General features: G+C 47.5%; 1 protein-coding gene across 1 annotated transcript; it reads right to left on the bottom strand.

Moving 5' to 3' along the window:
• Positions 1 to 1944: 1944 nt before the first annotated feature.
• On the bottom strand, positions 1945 to 2889 carry LOC311176043 (olfactory receptor 2W3-like; the record flags this gene model as incomplete). Its single annotated transcript, XM_084241347.1, has 1 exon — positions 1945 to 2889. One exon carries the CDS (start codon positions 2887 to 2889, stop codon positions 1945 to 1947), a length of 945 nt encoding a protein of 314 aa, XP_084097473.1.
• Between the last annotated feature and the right edge of the window lie 8436 nt (positions 2890 to 11325).

The following is an 11325-nucleotide window of genomic DNA, read 5'->3' as shown; positions in this document are numbered from 1 at the left end:
GTTTCCTCTGTGCTTCCCTTCGGAGGCCTCTACTGGCAGCAGGTCCAATTAATCTCAATACCACTATGACCAAGATAACGGACGCTGCTTGCCAGACTCCCCAACTCTCAGTCACCCTATGGGACTCCAATCACAGCTACCCCTGCTATCAAACTAATGCCCTTGTCAGCTTTCATTCCTGTGCTTCTAATATTTCGGTTACTTCTGTGCTCCGAACAACAGCAAAGAAAAACTTTTTCTGGTGCAATGGCTCTCTCTCTCAGTGTATTAATTCTGCTACTCCAGGCCCACATATCCAAGTCCTCGTGGCCCCACAGTTAGCTCTGTACAGACGGTCAGAGCTAGGTTAGTTATTCTCACCACATTGGACTAAGCAGGCAGCCTTTCTTCCAATCATGGTTGGAATCAGCCTGGCATCATCGATAGCAGCTGCAAGTATGGCGGGTGGGGCCCTGGGACACAGCCTGATTTCTGCCAAGGAATTTTATGTACAAATTGATACCTCCTTAGAAAAAACCTATGTCTTCAACATCATTAAAAAGACAGCTCACCTCCCTGGCACTGGTCACTCTCCAAAACCGGCGGGCTCTGAACTTGTTAACAGCTAATAAAGGGGGTACCTGCCTGTTCCTCAGGGAAGAATGTTATTACTAGTAAAACCGGGGACTCCAACTCTCCGCTGACATGGTTTCAAAATCCTATAGTGTCAGGGCTCCTCCCACTCTTGGGGCCAATACTAATGATAACCTTATTTTTTTCTTTTCCCTCCTTGCCTACTAAAATTCATACAAACTCGCATTCGGGAAATGTCTCCTACCACCTTTAACCATCTCCTTCTCCACCCATATTCTCGCATCCCTGCAGAAGACCCTCATAACCAGGCCTGAGCCACCCCCTTGATCTTCGCCCCTTTTCAGCACTAAGTAGCCAAAGAAAGAACCATCACCCCTTTCCTATCAACAAAAGGCTGGTATGAAAGGTCCATGCAGCAGGCCGGAATGCAGGAGCCAACCAGGTAGCCCACCTGGGGGGCAGGAATGCGGATACCTGCCTGGAGGACACAGACAATGAGCCTCCCCCCTCCCCCTACCAGTCTCATCTCAGACAAAGAACCTATACCTGCCCTACAAACTTTTCCTGCCATATGAGCCCAACTTCCCACATGACCTCTCCTCACCCTATAAAATCCTGCTTCCCCCTAACAACATGCGCGGCTTCACTGACGCCCACCTTGGGTGCGTGAGGTCTGCCCGGGGCGCAATAAACTTTCCCTTCCTTTGAGAAATTTAGCCTGGCTCTCCTTTTCTTTACTGCGCCGAACCTTTCAAGTAAAATCACCATGCATATTATATTTAATGCCTTTTTCACTGATCAGAATTTCCCAAGATTTGATCATTCCATTTTTCTGGGATATCATGGGCACATCTCTACAAATGGAGATTTTCCCTTAAAAATGTGTTCTTAGAAGTTTGGTATCAACTAGTTGGTTATTCAGAGTTTTTTTCATGACTTTTTTTTTTAAACAAATCATCAGATCAAAAAATCCTTTTGCTAAATGCATAGGTCACAATGATAAAATTTGTTCCTCTACAGATATTTCTGACTTAAGGATTTAATGAATTGAAAACAAACAGCACCAAAAGGAAAACTCTGATTAAGAAAAGTAGGTTTGACACCACATGGCAGTCTCTTATAAGTAGGAAACTCATCTTTATACTACTTATTACATTTTTTTCTTTGGACTTGGCTGTAATGATCTTCTGGAGGAGTGTTTGTATTATGTAATTCACTCAACAAAACTCAGCATGTGGGAACTGATACTGTCTGTTAAGTCCAGAGAGAGATGTGAGAGCTGGGGAACAGGTCCTCACATGGCCCAGTCCAGGTGCGTCTGGATCCTAATGGGAGCACACCCAGGCTGGAGATGCCCTCGATCCATGGGACTCAGCCCTTCCCCACCTTTCTGTCATGCAGCAGCAGCCTTCTCAATGCCCCCTTCACATCTTTGTTTCTGAGTGTGTAGATCAGGGGGTTCAGGAGCGGGGAGACAGAGCTGTAGAGGAGGGTGAGGAACTTGCCCTGATTCTGGGAAGAGCTGTTTCCTGGCTGCATGTACATGTAGATGATGTTTCCATAGAAAAGAGAGATGACAGTGAGGTGGGAGCCACAGGTGTTGAAGACCTTTTTAATCCGTGATGCTGATCGAACTTGTAACACAGCCCTCACGATGCAGCCATAGGAGATCAGGATCAAGATCAGGGGCATCAGCACAATGATCACGGACAGGACAAACACCGTGGCCTCCACTGCTGCTGTATTGATACAGGCGATCCTGATCAGGGCAGGTAATTCACACAGGAAGTGGTTCAGTCTGTTGTGTCCACAGCGGGGTAAGTGCAGGGTGATAGAGGGCATGACCACGGAGTTGGCTGCCCCACAACCCCAGGCCATGGACACCAAGACCAGGCAGAGCAGGGGGTTCATGATCACCATGTAGTGCAGAGGCTTGCATACCGCAATAAACCTGTCATATGCCATGACAGCCAGAAGCAGGCACTCCACAGTTCCCAGCCCCAGGAACAGGCAGAGCTGAACGGCACAGCCTGCATAGCTAATGGTCTTGTCCTGCCTGCTGAGGTTGTACAGCAGCTGCGGGATGGAGGTGGTGATGAAGCAGAGGTCCAGGAAGGAGAGGTGGGTGAGGAAGAAGTACATGGGGGTGTGGAGCTGGGGGTCCAGCCGGGATACCAGGATGATGGTGGTGTTGCCCAGCAGGGTCAGCAGATAGGTAATCAGGATGACCACAAAGAGGACCCTCTCCAGCTGGGGTTGGTCAGAAAATCCCAATAGGACGAAGCTGCTCTGGGCGCTGTCATTGGCTTTCTCCATCCCTCCAGTGGTGGCTGAGGCCGGTGGCCGTGGTGCTGATGGCGCAGGAGAGGGACACTCACTCCCGGTAAGATGTGCTTCTCTGCTCCTGGACGTCAGCCATGTCTCCCGTGCTGCTGTGACAGGTGCTGCCCTGCTCCACCCTGTCTACAACAAGGGAAACTGAGGCAGGTGTGTGTCGAACAGAGGGTGACCATATGAAGGGGCGCAGAGTTGACATGAACCCAGGAACACAGCACCACCCTGGCCCCAGTGACAGGAGAGGCTCCTGTGGCCATTAGCATGCCCACCCTCCTGAGACTCCATCCCCGAGCTCCTCTGAGCCCCGACCCCTGAGCCCGGCCCTCCCTGCACGGGTGCGGGCAGTGTCCATGGTGCAGGGCACTCTGTCTGCCCAGTTCTCATCCCTTAGCAAATGAGATACAGTTACGATGGTTTGGGAAGCTTATTGACACATTACCTAGTTTTCTTATTGGAAAGTATAGTGTTCAAGATACCTCATTTGTTTTACAGGTGTGGTTTGAAATTATTTTAATACGTGCAGATATTGGTGACCATGAATGTTTCTAGATATCTTACATTAAGTTTATTACTCAAAGAAAGAAGGAACAGGAGCTTATGAAATTAGACAGGGAAATCAAAAAAATATCTAACCAGGAGACTCTGTCCTCATTATATGTCCAAACGTAATTTAAAAATATAATCATTAAAGGGGGGAGAGGAGAGGAAGGATTTAAGTCAAAATAAGGGGGGGTGCAATTGTATGGGGAATATAACCAAAATGAAAATGCATACATTGTGCAAAGATGAAAAATGATGTAGGAATTATATAAAATAAAAAAAATATAATCATTAAAATATGGTAATTGGGCTTGGGGCTGTGTAGACCCCTACTTCACCCTTTATTACCCAAAATTGCACCTGAGTATGTAAACACTAAATAAGTGTTTGAGAATCTGAAGTGTCTGTTCTTTCTTTGAGCCTCTGATCTTCTTGGGTTCAAAGAGATCACCAAGCAAGAAGTATGAGGAATATAAAAATAAAATTTATTAATTAAAAAAAAGAAATTAAAAAAATACACCATCATTACCAAAAAAATAAATAAATAAAAAGCTCCTGAATATTAAAAAAAAGACAACACCAGAAAAAATAAATCTGATTGCATATTAAAAAAAAAAAATCAGTGGTCTGAGAAACATAGATTAGCCAATGTAAGAAACAGTGAAGACCAGAGAAAATTGGTGTGGCATTTGATAATGGTCTTGTTTAATCATTTTTTCCAAGAAAGTGACAAGAAAAGACAGAACACAATAAAAACAGAAGTGACATGAATTAGTGGTCGGCTGGATGACTGTGATTTAGAAGCAACATGACTTTAAAACATTAAAATTTTCTCATTGATGATTAAGGGCATAAAAAATTTAAATCAAAGAGTCTTGCTTTCTAGATAGGGAGGTACCTTGAAATGTAATATGTGCCCAGCTGGTAAAACCGTGAGGAAACCAGGCCCATGGAATCATGAATTTAAATGGGAAGGATGTCTGCAAGAATCTCGAAAGAAGATAATTAGAAATACACAGGTGTGCTAGCACCTTACCCTCAGACAATTCTCCCTGCAAGTTAAAATCACATTAACAAATTGCCGGGGAAGGGAGGTAGGGAGGAGGCAGGACTCAAGCAGGAAAAGGACGGAGCTAACCTTCCGCCCTCATGGAAACTCAGCGTTCCCCACCAAGTGCCTGCCGTGTCCTGACCCGAATGGAGAGCGCAGCCAGAGGCAGGTCCCCCGCAAGGAGCCCACATGCGGGGTTTGCCCTCGTGGGGGACACTTGCGTGGACACAGCCCAGGCATGCCCAAGGAGGCGCAGTCCCTGCTGTTCGCGTTGTACTCCAGGGGCCTGGAACTGGACAGCAGCCTCGTGGCCTGATCTGAGGGACTCGGGACTGCTTTTGAAGGACCCCATGATGGCTCAGGGGTCGGCGGCCACTGGGTGGCTGGGCGAGGGCAGATGCCCCTGAAGGCCCCCTCGGCCGCCAAGGCTCCTCTCATGCTTTTATTCATCTGGCTCAGGTTCAAACACATGCAGACTGGCTGCCGGGCAGGCGGCATGGGCTTGAATAGACTGGGAACGAGCAGAATTGAGTGGGTTTATTCAAGTATCAAGAGTGAGGATTTGGATTTGGAAGAAGTAGGGCAGAATTTACCGGAATTGTTCCTGCAAATTCAAGTTTCAGTTCATTTGATAAGGTGGTTTGTTTTATTTTATAAGGTACATTTACATCTTCCATAAGGTAGGAGCCACATGTTGTGAGGATGCAAAAATACTGATGCTGTCCAGGAGGGAGGACGGGGTGCTGCAGCTTTATCACATGCCCCCTGGACTCCCCACCCCATTGTGATGAAAAAGCTGTAGCGACACAAAGTTCAAGCCCACTGTGAATGGCTCCTGGCTCCTCGCTGGCTCTGCGGGCAGCGGCTCCTTGGCCTTGGGCTGCAGAGCCTGGCCCAGGCAGGAGGAGGGTTGTCCTCCCTGTCTGGAGAAGGCATAGCTCTCCAGCCTGCCAGAGGGGCCTGGAAAGGTTTGCCATGTGTTTTCTAGAAGCTCCTACTGGGATCCACGTTTTCAAAATGGAGGTGGCCAGACCCTGCACCTCAGGGGGACCTGCCCATGACCAGGGGTTGAGAACACTCCCTTCCATGAGGTTCTGAATCTCCCACATCCAGAAGCATCTTTCTGTCGTCGCCGGAGGAAGCATGGTTCCTCCTAAACATTAGTAATGTAAAAAAGAAAACTTTAATTTTACCTGTGACCCTGTTTTCTCTCTGGTGCTGTCCGTGTCCCCTGCAGAGGAGCCTGTGTGGGCACTGGATGCCGTTCAGGGTGGAGTAGCTGGACCCGCGATGCGTGAGGGGTGCACGCTTGGCGGGGGAGTCCGTCAGGGTGCAGACGTGTCCTCCCTGTTCCTGTCCTGGGGGCTCCCCAGGGGCTGCTGCTGACACCGCCACCCGCAGTGCAGCACGGGAGCTGACTGCACCCACCACCCTGCTCACCTCCTCCTGCTGCTGCCCGCGGTCACTGTCACGGTCCAAGTGCAGGTCGGGCGGGGCCTCCAGTCTGGTCAGCGTCTTCTCCTGGGAGCACCCCGGGGTCCAGACAGGTGCATAGGTATGGGGGTGTGATTGAGCCTCTGCCGGCCTGGTCTCCCTCTAGAAGCAGGGGGATGTTGGTATTTGTGCCCAGGGCACCCAGACAGTGGCGGTTGGGTGAGGCTCGCGTGGGGAGCGCAGCAGTGAACCCTGGGTGGTCAGGTCTCGTCAGCAGACCCAGGTGTGAGGGACCTTCTGATCCCTCAGGGTCATTACTGCAGGCGCTGAGGTGTGTCACAGGCAGGATCCCATCAAGCTCCCCAGTGGCCACCGCGTCCTGCAGAAAATGAGGACCATGAGAATTTGTCCTTTGGTATAACAGTGTTATTTCATGTTTGAAAAATCGAGAACTCATCAATGTTGTTCAATGAACCCAATCACTGAGGGGCTGTCGGCTCCTCCTAAGTCCCCAGTCTCCCGATGGGCTCAAGTTACTGAGGCAGAGACAGCCCCCAGCTGGCTCAGATCCTACTGTTTATTCTCCTTATATCTACTGAATGTGTAGCGACTATACTAACATATTTTTTCTAAGGATTTTGTGCATGAAAAATAAAGAATCCATTATCTAGAACGTAGAGCTCTTCCAGAGGTGCATAGATGAATATAATAATTTTAGTAATTAAAGTGGTAACTGTGGTGCATGTGTGTGTGTGTGGTGACTGTATTTAGTATCTGTTGAGGGCAGTATGACATCACTAGTCTGGAAATGTTAAGTGAAAATAGATGAGTAATTATAGAAATTGGGTCCCTGTAAGTAAAGTACCACCATCGGATATAACCATAACACTTTAATGAATTTGTTAGGAATTTCAGAGAATTTTATCTCATGTGAATATGGCTGTTTCCTGCCTTTCTTTGGGTCCCATTTGCTTGCAGAGTTGTTTTCCATCCCTTTAACTTCAGTCATTGTATATCCTTGGAACTTAGGTGCATTTGCTGAAGGTGGCAGAAGGTTGGCTTCCGTTTCCTAACCCAACTAGAGAGTCTGTGTCTTTTATTGGTGAGTTCAGGTCATTGATGTTCAGAGTGATTATTGGTGTGTAAAAGCCTGGCACTGCCACTTAGCTTTGGTGCTATTTCATCCTTGTTCAGTTCTTTGTATTTATTTCCCTCTTTGGTTTAAGTCCCAAAGTTCTCTTTAATGTTTCTTGCAGGGGTTTAGCAGATATAAACTCACTAAGATTTGCTTTCAGAACGGCCTTATTTCTCTCTCATGCAGGAAGAAGAGCTTTGCAGGACAAGCTATTCTTGGCTGGCACTTGGTGTCTTGGAGTATTTTGAATGTGTCGTTCCATTCACTTCTTGCCTGGAGTGTTTCTTCCGAGAAATCCAATATCAGCCTAATCAGGGTTCCTTATGGTTATCTGTTTCTTTCCCCTTGTTGGCATTATTGTTTTTCCTTTATCTAGGGCTCTGGAAGTTTTACTTACTCTGCGTCTTGCTGTAGTTCTCCTGTTATCCAGTAGTTTGGTGTTCTTTTGGTTTCGTGGATTTCTATATGTTCATTTCTTTCTTCAAGTTTGGGTAGTTTTCTTCCATTATTTCTTTAAAAGGTTTTTCAGCTCCCTTTCTCTGTTCTCCATATGGGATTCCTATGATTCTTTAATTTCTTTTCCTCATGGTGTCAGATAATTCTCAAAGTGTTTCTTCATTCTTTTTCCTTTGTATTTCTCCTTTTTCTCACTTTCCCTCATTTTCACCTTTGAAATTACTATTTCATTAGGTTTATCTTGCTTCCATGGCTGTCTCCTGAAATTTATTCTCTTCCATCGATCTTTCTTTATTCTGCAATTCTGTCATTTTCTTATTTAAAGTGTCAATTTTGACTTCTGTTTGTTGATTGTTTCTCATGGCAGTTTTCTCATACCTCTCTGATCTTCTTTTCTGAGTTTTATTTTTATTGTTCCGATTCCTTATTTTTTTAATCATGGCATTTCGAATACTATGTCCAATAGGTTAAAAAAAATAGACCTTCCATGTGTTTGTGCTTTTGTTCCAAGGTTTTCAGTTCTTCCTGTGATGTGTTTTCTCCTGTGGGCTTTGTTGGCCACTTGTATTTTTCTTTCTCCCCGTTGCTTGCTTTGGGTTTCATCTGCTGTAGTTGGGGCTTTTGTTGTGTGTGGTTCATTCTCTCCCACTGTTCTGGGTGTTTCCCTCATGGTGGGCATCGCGACTTTGTGAGATCTGGGGTGGTGCTAGGGCCTCTTGTAGAACTTCCAGACCTGTTGCAGTGGCTGCAAGAGCTGGGATTGCACTGGGTTGAACAGCGGAGTTTCTGGGACATCACCCCATCCAGGAGAAGTGGTGTTTCTGGTGGCTGGGAGAGCTTTGAATGCCCTGGATGAAGGGACAAGATCCTGGGACCCTACCCCACCTGAGAGCAGTGGCTCTAGCCTGTTTCTGGTGCCTGGGAGAGCAGGAGGCAACCTTGGTAAGGGGCCAAGTGTCTGGAACACAACCCAACCTGGCAGCAGTGGCTCTGGGCCTGTTTCCAATTATTACCTCTTATTTGACAATGTAATTTCCGTGTAATTTAATATACAAAGTAACTCCTTATTTAATTATATATCTCTCTTTAATGAGGAGCAAGAACAAGCATTTTGAGAATTTGCAGGGCTCCTTGGCAAACTTAAAAAAACCAGTTCTACTGCACTGTTGGTGGGAGTATGAGCTGGTCCAACCACTATGGAGAGCTGTGTGGAGATTCCTCACACTGATAAAAATGGAGCTTCCATGTGATTCAGCAATCCCGCACCTAGGGATCTACCAGAAGGACAAAAACACATTGATTCAAAAGGACACCTGTACCGCTAGTTAAGTGCAGAACTGTTTACAAAAAGTAGGCTATGGAAACAACCCAGATTCAGATTGTTTAAGAAATTTCCACCCATCTGTGGGAGATTCATTTCAAGTGCAATTCCTATGTGACTTTTGAACAGAAGAATGAATTTCTCTTGGAGGATGTTGCCCCATTACAAATTGTGAGGGTTGGGAGGCCCCACTTTTTGTATCCCCTCCCCTCCACAAGGTGGGGTCCTCAGTGGAGACACACACAGGGGCTGTGGGTACCGAGTGCCCAGAACTGGGGTCGCGTGACCGTGTACTCCCAAGACAAACCCCCTTTACAACCGCTTGATTTCACGTAAATGTTGGTTATGAGTGAGTTCTAGAACATTCTTTCATATACCAGCCATAATATTTGAAAAACTAGGATTCATATATTGAACGTCACACAGATATGAGTTTTGAAAATTGGCTGCATTATTTCAGGAATTATATTTTTTAAAGATTTATTTATTTAGTTATACAAGCACTGGGTACAGTCCGAAGCATGGGAGGGTGAGAAAATTCACCAGAGCCAGAGCAGGGAGCAGACCAGGCTGAGTGATGAAATACACTGCTGAGGGGGAGCAACGGGCACAGCAGGAGAGGTCTGTGCACCATGTGGGACCCTCACCAGCAACTGAGGATCAAACTAGCACTGCAGACACTGTGGGCAGCTTTGCAACCTAATATGCAACTGTTGCGCCACCTGGGAGGCCCAAGAAATATAATTTTTGAAGAATAGAAAAATGATAAAATTAGTCAAAGGTAATCTGTAATGAAAAGTCTTATTTTACTTTAAAATAGTGATGGTAATAATCAGGGGAAAATCTAAATAACTGCTGGGTTCATAAATGTAGATGCTGATGTACTGGCCCTTCATCAGTCTTCCCACAGCCGACTTCATGGCTTGGTTCATCAGACTGTATATGATGGGATTAAAGGTGGGAGGCACCACCGTGTAGAAAATAGAAATTAACAGGTCAGACATGGACGGGGTCCCTGAGGTTGACTTCAGATAAGCAAAGCATCCAGCGGAGAGAAACAGCACCACAACCAGCAGGTGGGGAAGTCAGGTGGAGTAGGCCTTGGCCTTCCCTTCTGTGGATGGGATATTCCTGACAGCAGAGAAGATGTGAACATAGGAAATGACGATGAAAATAAATGAGCAGATACTCCAGACCACAGTTATGAGAATGGAGACAAGTTCATTGATTAAATTTCCTGAGCAGGAAATAGCCATTAGTTGGGGAATGTCACAGAAGAACTGGTGGACCACGATGGACCCACAGTAGGACAAAGAGAAGGTTCTACCTGTGTGCATCATGGCAAGGAGACTCCCACCCAGCCAGGACACAGCTGTCAGCTGCACACACCTGTCCCTGCTTATGAGGACCTCATAGTGCAAGGGTGGCAGATGGCAGCATAGCGGTCAAAGCTCATCACCATGAGCAGGTGAAGCTCTGTACTTACTGACATAACCATCATGAAGACCTGGAGGACATAGCCCGGGAAGGAGTTGGAGCTGGTGTGCCTCAGAGAGTTGGCAATGGACTTGGGGACATTGGTTGTGATGAGGCAGAGTTCCGAGGACAGACTCCTCAGGAAGAAGTACATGGGTGTATGGAGATGCCGGTCCAGGGTGGTGATGAGGACGATGAGCCCGTTCCCCAGCAGGGCACACAGGTAGACCAGGGAGAAGAGCAGCGGGTGCAGGAAGCCTATGGTCCCCTGGGTGGGGAACCCCAGGAGGATGAATTCTGTCATGGCCGAGAGATTGGTCACCCCTGAAGCCATCACTGCATGAAGGTCTAGAGGAATAAAACTCCAGGACCATCCACCAGTGCCTGACCCACGATATCTCTCTGCAGGTGACCAGCGCTGTCCTTACCCATTGACCTCTCTCCGTGCTCTGTCCAATGTCTCCCCCGAAGGGATCTCAGCTCCTGCTCTGCTCAGCCTCTCCAGCTTAAGTGACCCGCAGGTGCTGACACTGTCCACGCCGCCTTTGGGAGATGCTGAAGGGCAGAGAGTTCAACTGACCTCAGCCCCTTGAGCAGTCTCTTCCCTTCTCACCACGTCCCATGCAAGGGCACCCCAGAAACACTGACCCCAGCCCCTCCACTCCCATCCCCAGGTCCCAGTCAGCACACTTTCCATGAGGGGAATCCCCACCAGCCTCAGGAATATGAATGGTCAAGGACACCACAAATTAGCCTGTGGAGTCTCAGCTTCAAGTGCTCGCAAAACTGTCCAATTGCAGCTCCAGGCACACATTTTGGGACCAAGTGGATAGTGATGGTCCCGAGACTGTTCCTGGTCGGCACCCTTGTCCCGCATCATGGCAGCGGGTGGGGTGCCCCCCCTCCGTTGTCACTGTCTGAGGACCTTCTGGCCCTCACCCCTGCTTGTATGTGCTGAGAGGGTGACCTCCTGTCCTGCCCGCCTGCTCATTGTCTTGCCCC

Source organism: Talpa europaea (genome assembly GCF_964194135.1).
Source record: "Talpa europaea genome assembly, chromosome: 8".
Taxonomy (NCBI): Eukaryota; Metazoa; Chordata; class Mammalia; order Eulipotyphla; family Talpidae; genus Talpa; species Talpa europaea.
Note: the sequence above shows the minus strand (reverse complement) of the source record. Positions and strands in the feature narration are given on the sequence as shown.